General features: G+C 38.6%; 1 protein-coding gene across 4 annotated transcripts in view; it reads left to right on the plus strand.

Moving 5' to 3' along the window:
* jmjd1cb (jumonji domain containing 1Cb) overlaps positions 1 to 19,730 on the plus strand; it is a 132,828-nt gene that overhangs the window by 34,617 nt on the left and 78,481 nt on the right. For 3 of the 4 annotated variants that reach the window (XM_079595560.1, XM_079595559.1, XM_079595558.1), the window contains exon 2: positions 19,388 to 19,552. The exons of the other annotated variant lie outside the window; for it this stretch is intronic. In XM_079595560.1, the coding sequence (XP_079451686.1) occupies positions 19,388 to 19,552 (165 nt within the window). The remainder of the gene's footprint in view (positions 1 to 19,387; positions 19,553 to 19,730) is intronic. 4 annotated transcript variants of the gene reach the window in all.

Here is a 19,730-nt window from a genome sequence, read left to right on the forward strand (position 1 = left end):
ATAAAATCCCTATGGGAAATTTAATGGGAAAAATATTTTCGGAACTGAAAAAGTGGGCAGGCACAAAAGAGCTTACTAAAGCTTTGTGCTGATGTTGGATGGTTTGCCGATTGCTTCTCTCTCTTTGTGTTTTTTTCTTTCTTTTATGATAAAAGAAACTTTTAATGGTGTGATGGAGATTATATTTCACAGCTCAGTCAGCTCGAGTAAATCAGATTAAATTTGGCTAGGAGGGCTGTGCCGCGAGCATCTCACCTATTATTCGTGTGAGGAACACAGAAATGGCCTGCAGAAATACGCGCATGGAGGTGTAGGGGTTAATCAGTGCTGAGGTCATCAGAGGGAGACAGGGATTGATGGCTTTATTAGGGGCCTGTGGAAATCCCCTTCCTTTAGCTGAAGCCCAGCACATGAGCGCTGCTTTCTCTCACGCGTGCTCATGTGAGCCACACACACACACACACACACACACACACACACACACACACACACACACACACACACACACACACACACACACACACACACACACACACACACACACACACACACACACACACACACACACACACTCCTTCAGTTTCCAAGACCAAATACTCCCCCTCCCCTAGTTCTCTCTGTTGGTCTTATTCTTTCTCTGTTCATATCCATTTAACCGTGTTCCCTGCCGTTTATTCTTAGGAAAGGACATGCAGGAAACAGCCAGTTCAGTCTGAGCTCTCACACCTGGGGCCATAGCAAGAGCACAACAGGGAACACCTACTTGTTTTAGTGGCCTTCGTTCTGGAAGTCTTTTTCACGTTTATTTTCTCAGTATAGAATCAATAAGCAGTTGATTTAAAGCAAGAAACAGGAAAAATATTAGACAAGACTCTTTGCTCAAAGGGTTAGTTCACCCAAAAGTAAAAAAATATTTACAAACCTGTATGACTTTCTTTCTGCTGTGGAAAATATAAAAAAGATATTTTGAAGAATGTTGATAACCTAACCATTTCGGTGACCATTGACTGCCAGAAAAACCCTGAGACTTTGTACAAAATTTCTTCTTATGTTTCACAGAAGAATGGGTTTAACTTCTGTTATTCTTATACGAGGGAATGAACATCTCGTCCCATCCCATAAAGCATTGTGTATTTCGATACCACAAAACTACTGACTAAGGGTGGGCGATATGACCAAAATCTTATGTATTTACATGAATTAATTTTATATCACGATAACGGTATACAATAATAGCTCTTTTTGTTATTTGATCTGTATTATAAAAACGTTTAAAGATGCACATGTTTAATACATTTAACTTCCTATACAACAGTATATAGGCTGTTGTCACTTTAAGACTTAATGCAAGGATCTAATATACTGGCACACATCCTGTTTCTTTTACGATCCGTTTACATTCACTTAAATCATAACAGACCTTGTACTTGTCTTGAACACTTGCCAAGACAGGCATGTTGACATCATTTTGTGTGTATTTGATCGTTCAAGTGCAATAAGCCGGCTTACTGTGTGCACGCTTTTGGTGTGTCAGTCAGGATGGGTACCATATTGAGTATTTTGACTATTTTATTTGAGTATTTCGACACCCCAGGTTGCCAGTTGGCGGAAAACACAGAGTATTGCAGCCATGAAAACCAGCAAACAAACTGGGTCAACACAATCTCTATCGATAGACACTTTTATCATCACCACATAATGTTGTCATACCGCTCAGCTCTACATTTGCATACATTTGTCAATATATTGAGTATTAACACTCTAAACGCGATTGGCAATGTCCATCTGCTCAGCTGTTTTTGTTTCCATGGTAACAGTGACTTCTCTGATTGGTGAATCTCTACAGGATTACGGGTGGTGTAGTTCTTCACAGGGAATTATAAAACTATTAAAACTGTTTTGAGTTTCAGTGTCTGTTTTATTATTTAGTGTTGAAGGCCAGAATTGCTGATACTAATGCTTCAGCGAACTACACAAACACTTGTTGATCAGATACGTGTTGTTACTTTTCTAAGTAATCGAATTGGCAATTACTGCTTTGCAGACGATAAAACGGGGCTGAGCTCTTGGCTAAGAAAGCAACCAGCCTCGAACACCCTAGCGACTGCATAGTAGTGCTCTGGCAACCACTTACAAAACCCACACTTTGTGGTATTGACTTTTGCCAGCAGTATTCACATTTTCTTTCAAATTTCTTAGGTGCTCTGCTTTGAAATGTACAGTTTCCCTCTCTTATACTTTCTTCCATAAGTGTGCCTTGCCACATCTTGATTTTCACTGAGGAAAGACTTAAAGAGTGCTTACAAAGACAAAGAGAAGATGAGCATGTGTCTGTGTCTCCAATGGCCTTTTGTTCCTCGTCTCGGGCTCTCTTTCTCCTCAAGGTGCCGTTAATCTCAGCTGATGTCAAAGCACGTGCTCCAGTGAGAGTGTGAGAGGCTCTTCTCTTATGTAAGTGCAGCATTATCTCTGTAGTATCAGTAAGACAGTGAGGATGTGTCTCATGACGGCTGTGTTTGCTGTGCCGCAGGAACTCTGAGCTCTATGGCTGATAGATAAGCCCAATAGACTTGACCTACTTTTGTTTGTTTACTTTGGGACGCTCCATGTTTCTCTGGTCAGTGTTTGTCTACAGCGAGACATGTTGTTTCGGGTGACATGTGGGACAATGTCCTCGGCTGTTTCGTGTGGTGTTTGTTTTTGTAACATGGCCTCAGTCCATCAGATGAAAGATCATTTTGATGACTTGTTATTCAATAATAATGTGCTTTGCATGGGTGGCCTGAGATGATTTATTCTGTATTAAAGTGGCATATGGACATGGAGTTCTTTGTTCATTTATGTATGTATAAGCAATATCACACAAGTAGTTTTTTTTTATTTCACTCGGATACGTCACAATATGGAAGAAAAGATCTGTTGCTACTTCTATTACATTGAGACTTTGAACACTGTCTGCATTCAGTGATTGGTGTTATAATACTTTTTTGCAAATTAAAAATGTACTTTTAAGAATTTTAAAAACAAATGAAATCGATGACCTCACAGTGATATTTGCACAGTGAATTGCAATTGGTCTTCTGAATTGCATCTTTTTTTTTTCTTTTTTTTTATTACATCCAGGCTTACTTAAAACTTCCAACAATATTCTTTTGCTGCCTTGCTTTGTGGGATGCAAATCTGAAATGTTTCGATTATGGAACACTGATATCTCTAATCGTCTACGTGTTGTCATTTGATCTCTGTTCAAGTGGTTATTGGCACAAAACGGAGCTTATCGCTTTGACATATTTCATCACACCGCCATGATGAAACTGCCATCATGTGTGTTAGAGAGGCTCTATTTCTTCTTCTGTCAGTTGACAGTGTCTGCCCCGCCAGGCCTTGTCTGCAGCTGAGCTCAGCAGCACCGCAGTGTTGACCGATCTCTATTGTCATGTGGGAGGAAGAAAGCGTTTGTGTGGCGGGGCTTTAGCGTAAAGGTGGTAAACAAAGGCATTGTTTCAATCTGGAGAAAGTACAGAGCGTGCTTTCGCTGCAGATGTTCCCTCGGGTCACGGCAGAGCACGGTTTTCTTAATGCTCTCTCCACACATAGCTGTGTTTGTTGTTATTTTTGTTGCGCTCTCTTTGTCAGCGGGTTTGTAGACAGGAAGTACAGTGAGTTGAGGTTTGTTAGATAAAATCTGAAGAGATTTGTGTGATGTGGTTTCATCGTGGAATCTGAAGAGAGCATGCAGCTCATAAAACGTTCGGTTCCTGGTTTACATGCTAATATGCCAGATGTGAATAAATATGGTGAAATTATGTATGCACGTCTTGTTTACATCTTGAGCTGGTTTAGTTTAGGAAAAACCCAAAATGAAACCAGAAAAATCTGTTACTCTTTAAAGGGCTCTCATGTGGTTAGCAGTCTTGCACAACAGGCAGTTTTCTGTATGCTTTCTTTTGTTAGCTCAGATGCTAACAGATGTTCATGTCCATTTCCCTGTCCATGATTATTAAACGATACAGTAAATGCTTTTTTTTCTCTTCAAATGCAGTCTGGTATCAGTTAGCCTATGTAGATGTGGCCATTAGGTATGCTAAAGGACCCTATGACAAGGTTTAGCAGCAAGTGCAATTATATTAATAAAAATAAATAAATATAAAGCTAATTAAAAAATGTGCTTATTGCTAATCATCAGTGGTTGGTGGTATTAGAGGGACGTTTATAGATACTCGTTTATAGATAACATCTGGATTAGAGATTATAGATAATGATGTGGAATTAACATTTAATTTTGATTTCATAGGGTCTACGTTGTTGACTGACACAAGACCTCAATGCAGGCTGTTTACACTGATAATAAAAATAACGCTGATTGGATATTGTTGCAAATGTGTAAACAGAAACAATCTGCTTGAGATTAGATTTATTTTTTTGCAACTGTTCTTCCAAATGTGGTTTAAATCAGATGCAATATCTGGACATCTGATCAATGTCTAAACAATAAACATGTATGACACAATTGCCCACAAAGATAACTTTTCTTAATGTTGCAATAAACAAATGTGTCTGTATGCACTCACACAAACTCACAGCTTCTATTATTAAGGAGGAAACTTTGATAATTTGATAAATACAACACATTTCTCATTAAGGAGGTGGTAACATCACTGTTTTTAAATAATTTCTTTAGTGTAGAGAGGCTCCACAGGTAATCACACTCGCAATGTACATTTTCACGTCTGACTCCTATAATGATCTAACGATGGATAGTCAGAGAACCATTTGACGTGAATTATATAAATAATTTGATCAATTAAATAGCAGAGACATTCAAAACCCAAGGATCAAATGTTTTGCTGATCATCAATATCAGATCTGTGACACAAAATCGGATATGGTCTAAAGATCACATCTGTGCTTTAATCCTTGCAATGTAAACACAGCTATAGTCTTCTCGACAAATGCTGTCCTGTCATAATATCTAAAGCTGTTCAATAGCATTGAGCCTCGAGGCTAGATAACTGATGCCGTATGATGAAACGGCAGCGTAAACAAGATACTGTCCTTTCTCTTTCCCCAAGGCTCTGAGGAACACTGTCTGGCCCACGAGAGCGCGCGCGTGTGTGTGTGTGTGTGTGTTTTCACAAAAGTGACAGATGTAGAGAAGATGTGACGACCCATGACAGGCAGGGGAAATGAGGACACTGTGATATCTGCAGCAATGCAGGTTTGCTCACCGTGTACATTGTTATTTTTGTCTCTTTTATGTTTAAAAGGATCAACACTGGAGGGATGGTCCCCACAGGCTATAGTTTGAGTGACATTAACATCTCATTTCATCATCTCCATTGCTTCGCATCGTTCTCGTTTCACCGTGAGGATGCCGTCTACAAGCCGAGAGCCGCCGGTGGTTCTGCTGCGCCCAATGCCGCAAAAGAAGCTTTCCTCCGCATTAATCTGATAAAAAGAAAAAAATATATCACTAAATCCTTCTCTCCCCTGTGCACTTTCTCTCTGCTCCAGTGATTTGAAAGGCAGATTTGTGGTTGTGCGAGGTTAGCGTTCAGCGTCTGGGCCTGCAGTGATTGGACTGCAGCGGTCCGGGCCCAGCCAGTCAGGAAAGTCCTGCTGCTGTTAGTGAGGGGCAGATTTTCCAGCGGCGTACACACTAACACGCCGCGGTGAATGATAATCACTCGACTGTCTGAAGCGGCGGGGAGGATGTGCAGACGTGCTTTTAGAAGTCATTTATTGATGAAAGTGTTCTTTCTGTGAGCTCTCGGAAATGTCACTGGGCTTGTTATGAGCTTGTTTTTTTTCACATTTTCTTTGTTCTTCTGTGCGTATGCTTATGTAATCTACACATTGGCATGCATTTATCTTAATTATAAAAGCACAGGTGATTCTTCATGTGAAGTAATTTAATTGTTTCCAATTGGGTAATAAAAAGTGTAATTTTAGTGTCGTTAGCATTACTCGATGCCCTTAGAGGAATAATTCAAAGGAAAATTCTGTAAGAGTTACTCATCCTTATATTTTTTTTCTTTTGTTCATTCTTGATATAGAAATGAAGATATTTTGTAATGAAATCTGAGAGATTTCTGTCCCTTTATTGAAAGTCCATTACACCAAACTTCGGTGCAAAGTTAATAAAAGCATTGTAAATCAAATCCATATGAATTGAACATTGAGCTTCAGTTTACCATATTTGATAAGCTGTATGTGTTTTGATCAGTCTTTTTATGTGAATAAAAAGCCTAAAGTAAATGTTTTTATTATATAAAGCAATCTTGTATCTTCAGAAGACTTCAATCAAACAAACCGATTCATGCAGATCTAATATGCGATGTCTTTATGAACTTTTTGGAGCATCACAGTTTTGGTGGAATGGGCTTTTGATGGACAGAAATCTCCTAGGTTTGATTAAATTATCTTCATTTGTGTCTCGAAGACGCACAAAAAGTATTTTGGGTTGAAACAACATGAGGATGAGTAAATGATGACAGAATAAAAAAATTTGGGTGATCAATCCATTTACCGGTAATGTTCTTTTCTCCACAACTTTCCTGAAATCTATTTATAATGTTACTCAAGGTTTCTTGTACCGTTTTCATCCTCTGACTGTTACAATTAAATAGGCCGTTTCTGCTTCTGTATGTAAAATTATTCATCTTGATTAGTGTTTAACCTAAATTTAGACTGAAACAGACTTAGTTATTTGCCCAAAATCATCCTCCCCACTGAATCACGATCTAATTATTAACAGATGCCTCAATTTTAAGTTGATGTGTCATTTAATCTGTTGCTCCAGGATTGATGTTCAGTGACACTGTTCTTGTCTGTCTCACTATGTGCCCAGTACGAATATGTGAATGTACAAATCAGATTTGAAAGCTGCAGCAGACAAAAGATTTTTTGTGCAAAAAGAGCAGCATTAACATTTGGCTTCAGTTCTCCTTGTAAGTGTTCCACACGATGGTGAATAAATGAAAAGCATTTGTCATTTTTGGCTGCACTATCCGCTTAAATGTGTTGATTCTCAGGCACAAGGTGAATCAGTGACAGTCGTGGCTGTTGGAGGGGGTCATTTCAGTTCAGTTCTTTTATGATGCACCCGGTACGCTCTGCTCTCTGATGAGTCCAGTAAATTCACTGACCCACAGCGAGTCCAGCAGCTCGCCACGTTCCCCAGGCGTTCATTGACAGCGGACATTGTCCTTTTGAAAGAAATCCAGAATGGAGAGAGAGATAAAGACGGAGCGCTCTGGTCTATGTGCTGTTAGTTGCATAGCAACCAGCTCTTACATTTCGTAATGTCTGCACATTTGTTGTTGCAATCGCCTTAGAGATCCATGTGTGTGCTTCAGCATGTCCACTTCATCCTTCAAACCAGGACAATGACTTTTCCTCTAGGCTGGTTTTAAGGTGTAGTGAATTTTATTAATCTATTCATTATTCCCAAACTGCTCCACAGTAAGAACGATTAGTTGAACAGTAAGTGTTAATGTAACGCTGTATAATTGGTTGGTTTAGTTTGTTTATAAACAGCATCTGGCATTTAATTCAACGTAAAGTCTTGTGGCTTTTCTCTGGTCTGCCCCGTCACAGGAAGAAAGGACTAACAACTTAATTTAACACATTCAGTATATATTACTAGTATCGGCACAAACGTACGTTTATTAGCTTTATTTATACATTATTATAGTATCACAAAATCAAAAATACTCTATCGTTTATTGACCTCCAAGGCAACTTTCACACTGTCAGTCAAAATCAGATTTTTGTGCATATACTATTGAACCAGATCCGATTCAATCTAGCAATTGTGACCGGCAAAAAAATCACATGAAATGTGATTCTGAAAATCTGTTTCAGTCTGACTGCTCTGATCAGATGTCACTTTCTCACGCCACGTACTGTAGAAAGTAAACATCAGATGTTATAGGAAACATGCTGAAAGTCACTGCAGAAACAAGGTTGTCTCCAAAGTGCCGGACGAGCAGAAAATGACAATATAGCGGAGACATGTTTTGAAACGACGGAGACGACAGCATGAAATAAATCCGCACACACCAGCCTCCGGTTCTGCCGCTGCCTCAGAAGGCGCTGTAGTCCAGCACGGCGGATACACATTGTCATGTTGCGATTGTTGTTGTTTTTTGTTGTGTATACCTACTAACGCAACACCATTGCTATAGAAACCAATGCACATATTCCGGAAAGCTAAAGAATGGTGCGGACACACAAATCGTATCTGAATATAGGCGATACACAATGTGGACAGTCAATCATTTTAGATCAGATTCCAATCGGATACACAAATAATCGGATTTGGACTAATGGGGTGAACGTAGCCTACTTCATATTTATATATTAGTACACAATCCAGTATAAAATACCTATGTATATATTGAATAAAACATGTCTGAAGTATTTTAATCTGGCAGTTACCCAGTTGTGCTGTCGAATGCAAGCCCCAGTCTGTTTAATTAAGTAAAATAACCCGAGACACATTATTTATTTTAAGATTGTGTGGGTTTGTTCGTATGGACATATGGTGTTGATTTTATTTGTGCAGGTTTTAAAAAAATTATATCACTTCGTTTGATTAAAACAATTCTGCAGATACACCGATACAAGGATTTTAATGACTCTAGTTCTGATTCTGTTTCTGAAATATTTCCATTTGAGGAAGACAGTGGACAGTTGTTGTGAAAAGGTACTTATTGCATTAATTCTCTGCAACATGTGGTGAAATTAGGTCATTTCAGACGAAACAACTGTAATCAAAAATAAATTGTATTATACAAATTGTGAGGGGATTTTTTTCTTATTACCCATTCACATTTATTGTACATCTAGCTTGTTTTCGACAATATAGCCTAATATCTCTCCTAAACCTATCCCTGCTATTTGTTTGTGAGGCATGTCGTGAGGCATTGGAGTCTTTCCATTGATTTTATACAGAGTTTTAATCATGGTGAACAATGAATCACATGCTTAAAGCGGTTTGTTGATTCTCGTGCTCTGCAGACAGAAGACGTGCTCTGATCGTCATGACAACAGCTGAGTTTCAAGAGGCTCTGATACATGTACTGAATAATTCTGTCAGAGTTCTGTCCACATTGGCAGAGGAAAACAGATGTTATAACTATTAATGGCACTGAATGTTTGAAACACGAGAACTGGCAGATGTTCATCAAATTGCCTAAGTATCTATAACCTTTCGTTACATATACACACTATAGAGACCTATGGATTATACATAATAATGAGAGAAATTTTTGTCACACATCAGCATTTTAAGTAATTGTTTCTGATGCTAAAGCTCTGATTATTTTTGAAGGGCAGTAACTGTTATGTTACGCTTCTCTCCAAGACATTGTGTCTTTCTATTCCACACTAAAAAGTCTCGCTAACTGAACTATACACTATACAGTAGATGACTAGTTGGTTGCCAGACAACTAGAACTGATCTGCTCCTCTACTCCTAAATTATTATCGTATTTTCCGAATAAAAGTAGTTTTTTTTAATATCCGAAATGTGCTGCCATTTATTTTCCAAAGCAGACTATATAATGCAATATAAATGTTGTTTTAAAGTCCCCCTGTAGTCAATCATTTTATCCCTTAAAACTCATCTTTGATCACCAAAATTACATATTTTAATGTTTTTTCCTTTCATTTTTTTCATGCCTTAAAATGGCTTAAATGTAAATCTACGCCCTTGCTTCATTTAGTATAGCCTATGTGGTTCTATGAATATGCAAATTATCCCCGCCTCCATTCACTCACACCAGCTCAGAGATCCACTCGTAGACGATCACATGTTGACGTGATTGGTTACAAGGTTTGTGACGTCAGAAACACCAGCGATTGAGAAAATACTCAGCGATGGTGTTTACATGATTTGTTTTAAAGCATATTAAAAACACCACATATACATAAAACAACATTAAAAACTTTTCACCAAAGGGGGACTTTAAATAATAGTTTCTGTATTTTATATGGATTGTTGTGGCGTTGTAGTTATTCACCAGGGGCAGTGTTGGGGGTAACGAGTTACAAAATAACGGATTACAGTAACGATATTACTTTTTTGGGTAACGAAGTAAAGTAACGCATTACACTAAAAATATCAGTAACTATACTACTTTACTAGACTATAGGAACGCGCTTTCCTGCGTTACCCAAGCCGTGTTTTCATGTGTGTAAAGCTCTGATCTGTCGAAGTGGTGCGTGCATGCCTGTGTGTGTGTGCTTGCCTGGGCACCGTTGCCATAGAGATCGATTTGAGTGACGTAGCTGCTGGTGCGAAGGACAGAGAGGAATGGAGATGGAGACGGAGACGCGAGTTTCGGCCAGTGGCGATATTCACATTACTTTCAGTTTGTTGCTCGAAAGGACAAAAATATTTGCCAGAAATTCACTCTATGCCCTGGCAGGCAAGTACTGGACATCGGGACTACCGGGAGATTCACGGCTTTTTGGGCCGATCCGATGCATCTACAACTTTTTTGTTCGTTTGTCTTAACGGCTCATAAAACTCGTACATCGGCGGCCCATTCGTTTTGTTTTGCTTAATTGGCGGCGCTGGGTAAGTGCCGGTGTAATGCATTGGTTAAAAAAAGTCAGCATTAGTTTTTTTTCTGACAGACCGGCCCATGAAACACGTAGATTGGCCCATTGGTTATTTTCTTGATTGACACTGGACTGGCCCAATCACATCTTTAAACGCCTCCCCCTTTGGGCTTTGAGCGAGCGTGCAGTGTCAGTGTATCTGTCAAAATCTCTTATATACGGTCAATGGTCAAAATACAGATGGAGAAGAAAGTTTCAGTTTTGCAGTTTCCGTCAAAATAAAATACAATATTTATCTCTGTCCAGCCCTGATCATGCGTCTACCACCACGGACATAATCCTGTTGTTTGTAGATTTTACAGTGAGGCATATTTCTTTGTGCAGACAGGGATAGTTATTTTATATGGTTTTACATGCCATTTTTATCGGCTACATTTATAAACACTATGCGGACATGCAGGCTAAATGATGATAGGGCTATGATGTTTGTCCATGTATCTAAGAAACGGGAAAGTAAAGTAATAAGTAGTGAAGTTACTTTTCAAATGCAGTAACTAGTAAAGTAATCTCATTACAATTTACAGAAGTAACTAGTAACTAGTAACTAGTTACTTTTTTTGAGTAACTACCCCAACACTGACCAGGGGTTTACTAGCCCTGCACAACATGCTCGATGACTCCAGTGGCCAGATTCCAGAGCTGTTTAGCAACAAGGAATTGTGCAGCCTCGTTATTTTCCATTTTCGGGCATTTCCATAGCCTTACATAAACCGGTCAAATCCTGGATGCCCATGCAGCCTAACTGCTTTTCTAGACCTTAATCTAGTTGTGTAGGGTTCAACAACCAGGCAGGCAGCTCTCATCTCCCCGAGCGTCTGACTGAACACAGTTATATAACACCCCTGCTGCCTTCATGATTTTGGAGTCTGTACAAGCCTCATCTCTTATGCATGGTCAAGCAGACCAGAGCTGACCCTCTAACTGTTCCCATTAAAAACATTCCTTCTCTCTCTCTCTCTCTCTCTCTCTCTCTCTGGTCTTGCTCTGCCTGTGTTGTCTGTGGGTTGTGCATACTGAGTTAACCCTCCGTTATCTCTGCTCTGCTGTGTGGCTGGCACTGGATCCATAATCAGATTAAACATTGGAGCCTGAGCTCAGTTTGGTTCTGTGGGTCACGGCAGAGGCACGTGTGTTGGCTTCCTCCATCTGGATACGAGATGGGGAGGTGTCATCTGTGTTCAGCGTTTCCAGACTCTTCCTGCTTTTGTTCTGCTTGTTATCTTGAGTTAACCCATCCTGCTTTCACAGAATGTGCTTAAGTATTTTAATTAGTGTATTGCTTTAGTTTGCTGTCGTGTGTTTTGATCTATATTGTGTTTCTCACACTTCTCATGTAAATAGCAAATCATTAGTTTAGCAGAGATCAGTAAGCTGCTCCGAGGTCAAATCTGATCCTGGATCAGGTTTTCACTGTGGTTATCCTTGTGCTTTCAGCTTTAGCATTGCCCCTTTTCATCTGTAGTTAAACGGATGGGGCGGAATGTAAAAATCTCTGGCATCTCGCAGGATTTGTTGCATCACAGAGATGGTGAAATGCGTTTCTCTGCCTAAAAATGTTCACTTCTTGGAATTGAAATGAAAGAAATAGTTACTTGTGATCATGTCTGCACATTATCTTTACTATTTTCTGCATATTATCTTTTTATTTTGAAGAAGAATGCCCATGCTGTGCTTTTCCATACATGGAAAATATAGTGACCCTAACCAGATTGAGAATCATATCCCCACAGATTGAGAATCTCATTTATGCTGACTAGTATGGTGTTTGGGGTCATGGATCAAACCTGGCATTTCATTTTGAGTATTTGAGAAGTACAATAAAGATTATTAGCGAAATACAACTTAACTTAAATTAAATGTATAGCTTCAGGAGACTTGGAATATTGAGAGTATGTACTCAAGTACTTTTTATAATTTTTTTAGTAGTTTTGGAGCTCGACTGCCTCATTCCCTTGCAATGTAAAGAAACAAAAATAATCTTGTTTGTTTGAAGAAAGGAGGGTATGGAATGATGTGAGTAAATAATGACACAATTTTCATTTTTGATTGAACTATGGATTATGCACATAGACTTTAGTCATAGAGTCCATGTTTTGTGTCCTGAGACAGAGTTCTGTAGGCCAGATGTCTAGATGGAGATAAAGTCAGTTTTAGATGAAAACACTTAAGACTAGAAATTCTAGTTTCTCTGTTGAAACAAGTGAAATAGTGTGAAATTAAATGTGTGTTTATTTTGGCAAAGAATGAGTGCGCACATTACTACTGAGAGAGATGGAGATCTGGCGTGTTTGACAGGAACTTATGGAGACGGGACATAATGACTTGCCCTGATCCACTTTCTGCTACTAACCGGCACATACACCTAAAATATTAGCATGACAAGATGAGATTTGTAGTAGTAGTCTAGACTTGCATGCAGGAAGGTTTAATCGTGTGCTCGAGGGCTTCCTCTCCGTTCAGGTTGGTAATCAATCTGAGCAGCTCCGTGTCTGTTGGGTGAGGCTTCTTCCACCCTGCTGAAGGAGCAGATCTGGGCCATCTGTCTGTGTACTGTCCTCCTGTCCAGCGCCTTCCCATACTCCCTCTGCTTATTCACAACCTGATTCGTCCAATCATCCTGCATCGCTTATTTGGGCAAAAATAGTGTATTTAAGAAAAATAAAATAACAATTTTATTTTACAGTTGAACAGTGAAATTACTATAGTAACATTTATGGCTGATTTAATGTCTTTATTTTTAAATATTAAACCATAAAGTTTTAATTTTGTTGGAAAATTGCATAGAAAGCTTCTCTTTTGTTGACAACAGCCAGTTTATAATAGCTTCTCATTACAAGAATTGGAAGATATTTGGCGCATGTTGCAATGATTTTTGTTGAAAAGCATTTATTGCAAACAGAGCTGCTCTGAAACACTGAAAACATGAGCTGCTCGCGTGTAAATAAACACAGTGTCGTGATTCACTCTGAAACATGCAAAGTGTAGTTTTATTCATTTAAATCGCAGCCTTTGCAATTTGATATTTGCACTAAGCCATATTACGATTTTGGTTTTATTTTGATTAATTGTGCAACCCTAATTATAGGTTACTATTTGTGGCAGCGGTGTATGGAGCCTCTCACTAATACCAGAACCTCAGGCTTTACAGGTCACTGCCTGAATAACCAGCATAAGAAGTAACTGTGCCCTACACACACACATACTCATTCTGGCCCTCTGCCCCATGTCAATTTTTAATGAGAGTGAATGTTTCATCTTGCCAGCAGCAGAGACTCAACTGAGAGGGTGGGTTCAGCAGAAACACAATATGAAGTTAATGTTTCATTCTGAGACCGAGAAAGGGCGAATGAGGAAAGCCGTCCTCCATGATCCCTGCAGTGAAGGGGATTATGGGAGGGAGGGGTCAGCGGGACGGGGGGGAGGGGAGAACAGAAGTCGGTCACATGTGTCATTACAGGAATCAGGGCTGGACTTTACATGCCCACACACACGCACACACACTCAAAATGTTGTAAGCGAACTACTTACCATTTTTGGGCATGTTCAGATGTTCATATTAGTCATTTTGGAGGTGGAGAGAACACTTATTTTCTTTAAAATTACATGGTTGATGAATTATGCATAGTAAGACAATGGACTTTAATGAATAGGTTAAGTTGAAAGGTATAAGTTGAAAGGATAATTGTATATGTTTTCTAAACAACGTTTGAGTTACAGTTATTAACGTACGTACTTAGAAATGAAGGTGCCAAACATTTTTCTTCTGTCAGTAAACAGTTCTTAAAATATATATTTTTTTATTATAAAGAACCTATATTGAAAGGTTCAATGAATGGATGTTAAAGGTTCTTAAAGGAACACTCCGACTTTTTGGGACTTTAGCCTATTCACCTTATCCCCCAGAGTTAGATAAGTCCATACATACCTTTTTCATCTCCGTGCGTGCTATAAGTCTGTTTGACGCACCCATCGCTAGCCTAGCTTAGCACAAAAACTGGATGTAAATGGTTGCAGCTAGCATACTAATCCAAATAAGTGACAAAATAACACAAACATTTTCCTATTTACATGTTGTGATTTGTAGTCACAGAGTGTACAAAAAACTAAGTCACATGAGACACAGACATATTTTAACCGTATAAATACTGGGAACTATATTCTCTGAAGGCGAAGCACTGCTGCTTGGGCGGAGTGATAACCGCAGCACCTGAGACGTGCTCTGAACGAACTCTCTGCTCCTCACCACGGCGCGTCTCAGGTGCTGCGGTTATCACTCCGCCCAAGCAGCAGTGCTTCGCCTTCAGAGAATATAGTTCCCAGTATTTATACGGTTAAAATATGTCTGTGTCTCATGTGACTTAGTTTTTTGTACACTCTGTGACTACAAATCACAACATGTAAATAGGAAAATGTTTGTGTTATTTTGTCACTTATTTGGATTAGTATGCTAGCTGCAACCATTTACATCCAGTCTTTGTGCTAAGCTAGGCTAGCGGTGGGTGCGTCAAACAGACTTATAGCACGCACGGAGATGAAAAAGGTATGTATGGACTTATCTAACTCTGGGGGATAAGTTGAATAGGCTAAAGTCCCAAAAAGTCGGAGTGTTCCTTTAATGGAACCAACAATGGCAATAAAAACCTTTATTTGTTTTTAGAGTGTACCAGATGTACAGATGTTGAGGTGGGAGAGTGTCTTGTTCTGTTGTGCAAGGATGTGTGCATCACATGTGGTCATATGACCAACCGACACACTAAAGATGGCGGAGCTTTTTGGACTGTTTGTGCGATTTATATAGGATTTTTAATTCTGCATGCATATTTTCTTAATTTGTACATTTTACATCACTTTTCTTGTTTTCTACCATTCAAATTATTTAAAATATATATTTTAATCACACATCTAAGCGTAATTATTTTCAGCTTTTCAAACTGTAGGCTACATCATAATGTTGTGATGCCTTAATTCCTTTGCAGCTTTTAAAATGGCTTATTTTGGTCTTTAGTTGTTTATTTTCAATTTATTTAGAATAGTATACAGCTTTAATTTTGGTTCAGCTTTAAATAATAGCTGAAATCATGCGGCTTGTTGAGGAGAGGTGTGCTATTCGTTTTCAAATTATAAGACTTCGAGACAAATGATTATGATTGTAAACGATGAAAGATCCCATAGATTAAACAGAAGGACTTGGGGCCATTCGCACCAAGGATGATAATTATAACCTACACTATAAAGTTTTAATAATCTTTCTATGAGAATGATTCTATTAGGGAATCCACAACACAACTATAATGATAACGGCACAGACATACTATTTGGTATCAACTTTCAGAGATTTTTTTCCCAGCTAATAAAAACATGGACAGCCAATCAGAATCCAAATGATTTTAAAGAGCTCGAGCATGTAAAGCGGCAGACGACATAACCGCCATGCGTGCTTATAATAACCAGAACATTATCGTCCATTGGTGTGGATCATAATAGTTATTAAGCTTGGTGTGAAATGGGCCTTAAGAAATGGGCTAAGGACTAACAGAACCCTAGCTAAAAAGCTACTTTTGGAGACAGGCATTCACGTTTTGGTATTAAATTGTTTTATTGTCTTTCATTAATTTGTCACTGGGTTACTGTTGGGACAACATCCCTATAAAACACCACTGTGAGATTTTTGTTGATAGCAGAAATAGGATAGGTTGTTGCTTCAAGTGATATTTTAAAATTGGTCTTTTTCTTCAGCTTAGCCTGCAGATAACAGGGGGGTCCAGATGTGAAATCTGCCCTGACAGGTCTGTTCTTCACTCGTTCCCCTCAAAAACACTCATTAGAGCCTCACAACCCCAGTCATGGTGAGAGAACCACAACAGGCAGTCAGTGAATCATTTCTGGTATGAATCCACATGATGAAACCCGCTCCTGTTACTGCACGTTGCTCAGCACTGGGGTTGTGCAATGTGCTCTTGGCTGACTCACTCGCGCTGATGATTCCCACAGCTCTCAGCACTAGATCTGTGCATTTCAAATCATTAGCTGGGTGCTTTCTGTATGCACTTTAAAAGTGTTGTGCGCAGGATCGTATTAGTCAACAGATGGACTTTGTCCAGTGGAGGAACAGTTTTTCCAGTTGGAAAACAGGCTAAAAAATAGAGCCAAACCTTTAGTGGGGCTTATTTTTTGGAAACCAGTTCTCCAGCCTATCACGCTACGCCCGCCTTACGCACACACGCTGTGAAAGAGGAGACTTTGACAGGCCAGAAACATGCTGTCTTTACGACATGCTGCATATGTTGAAAACATCCAGCAGCTCAAACACATGTTCTCCCTCTTGTCTCGGTGTTTCACAAACACACAAACGTCCTGCACACCAGCTCCGCTTTGAATCACATGGCTGTGGGTTGTTTCACAGCTAAGCACCGCAGCAGGACAGAGGCACAGTTTTAGCGCCATGACTGTGAGGAAGGCAGGACATTCAGTGGGTCTGCAGTGACCAAGTCTGTACATAAAATCAAAACCAAATGAGATCATTTAAGACCAAGGAGATTTTATGGCTGTGAAATTGCACTGAACTTTTTTCTGTTACAGTAAGTTGTTGTTTATCAGATGCTCTTGTTAAAACACTGTGAGAGCGGTTCCCCAAAGGTTTTTGTCAGCTGAACCCCTTATATGGAAAATATTTACTTGAAGTACCCCCTTAAATTTTAAGTTAACATTTTTCAATAATTGAACTGCACATTTGTTTGTTCAAGGTACTCTGATGTCGGTTAATGATCACATGACATGCAAGTAAATATATTCATGTTGTTAATTCGAATTTTACTTTAAAATAACAATTTATTTTACACTGCAAGTTACAATTCACATTTGTCTTAAATTCTTCACTTTTAACAAACACTTTTAATTCTTCCCTAGTGAAAAAACCTATACCAAAATGTATTTAAAATACATTTATTTCATACTACATATACTACAAATCCATTAACATATTTGCTGACATATTGCTTGAGACTTACTAATATACATATTATAACTTTATAAGTATAAATAAGTATACTAATATACTTTATTTGGAGTACTTTATTGCACAATGCACATTTCTTAATATTAAGCCTAAAATTTGTTTTAATATCACTAATAGTAAGGATAGTATGATCACTGTATAATATCAGTATTTAAATGCAAGATATTTAAAGTGCACCTAACGTATACTTGCAATAGTTCCACTTTAGCACAATCAAATATACTTAACTATATCTTTAGTTGGACCTCAGCACTATTTCCGGATAAATAAAAATGCATTAAGTACAAAATTAGTTGTTCCAATTTAGCAGACTTTAAGTATAGTATACCAATTACTAAAAGTACAATTGCAGGGTATTTATATTAAGTACATAAATATTTAAATGTATAGTATACTTAGAATAAAATAAATGTATTTCAAATACGTTTAGTATATTTATTTTTCACTTTTGTTTACTTTTTCAAATCCGTAAGCTTGTAACATTTTAAATTCTTGAGCTTTTTATTTTGGCGTAATACTAGTAAAATGCTGTACTTTCACAAAAATGTTAGAAATTATGTTAATGTTTAAACTAAACCTAGCCCGTGTTTCATTCCCAAATGCACGTTAAACTCGCAGCTCATACAGAGATGGAGTTTGCTGCATTTACTGTGAACTGAGCTGCTCTGAGATGCAAAACAAATCAGATCATAAACCGCTTGCGTGTGCACCGAACACTTCACTCTGAACACGCAGTTTATAGTTCTGCAATTTAGATGGTACATGCTATATGTCAAGAATGTAAACTGTAGCATGCTTGTTCTAAAGACTTGAAGTGCTTAGATTATGGGTTTTTCTTATTTTCTTAGACCACCATGGTTTATTAAACCACAAAATGCTCTATAAGTGGAGTGAAGGGGGTGGATTTGCAATTCCATCCATTTTCTTGTATTATAAAATGAAATGGAAATCATAGGCTAGTTTTCTTAAAACCAGTGTTAAATATTCTAGTATTATGTTACAGGCAATGTCTGTATTTGGTATCTGAGAGGTGACTGGGGGTTTGACCCAGTTTTTTCTCATTTAGTCTGTCCTTGTTTTGTAATGAATCAGTTTTAACTTTATTTGGTTACACTTTATTTGAAGGTGTCATTGTTTACGCTAAGTACTGATTAATATTAATGAACAACGTGAACTTATTATAGGGTTAGGGTTTGTTGAGGGTTAGTTGTATGTAATTATGCATAATTTACTGTTATTACTATGGTAGGTACATGTAACATATGTAACAAGGACACTGTAAAATAAAGTGTTGGTATGTAGTGGATGTAGATTTCATGTTCTGTTCCAGTGAAGTCCTGACAAAAACTTGAAGGGAAAATATTATCTATTTGCAGGGGTTGTTTGTTTATTTTTTTGAGGCAAAGTTGCTTACATATATAGGACATAGAGTATCAAAGATAATAATTGTGTGCCTTAATATGTCAGTGGCAAACAACATCAAAGTTGAAATTGTATTACAACAAAGCTTGACCTGGCGCTTTACTCATCAAGGTTCAATGCAATGGGTAACTTTGATGCGAATCCTGTGAAAGTCCTTAACATATCAACTCAAAAAAATGTCTTTCCTCACCACTTATATGCTTTCAAACCTTATACAGCAGGAGAACTTATCTAGCATGATGCTAATGTGGGCCGTACGTACAGGACGAGGGTGATAATGTGACCAAGCTTTGACCCCTCTTCTTGCTCTTTCCGCAGGTGTACGTGGAGTTTGACGACCTTGAGTGGGAGAAGCGTGAGTGGGTCAAGGTGTACGAAGACTTCCAGATCTTTCTGCTGGAACATCAGCTGGTTTGGGCCAAAAGGAAGGAGGGTGCCCAACTGCAGGGAACAAAAGCCAAGCAGATCCAGTGGCCAGCTCTGGTGAGTCATTCCTCCCAAAATCTTTGATCCGGAGATGTGCTGTGCGTTGAGCCGCAGCTGTGGAGTATTTCAAGTCAGAACAATAGCTCTGCGGAGGCAATATGACGGGATCCTTTATGTTGCTGGAATGATTTGGGGTTTGGATGGCTCTCAGATCAATGGCTCATGTCTGACAATA

The sequence above is a fragment of the Phoxinus phoxinus genome (assembly GCF_949152265.1).
Source record: "Phoxinus phoxinus genome assembly, chromosome: 21".
Classification (NCBI taxonomy): Eukaryota; Metazoa; Chordata; class Actinopteri; order Cypriniformes; family Leuciscidae; genus Phoxinus; species Phoxinus phoxinus.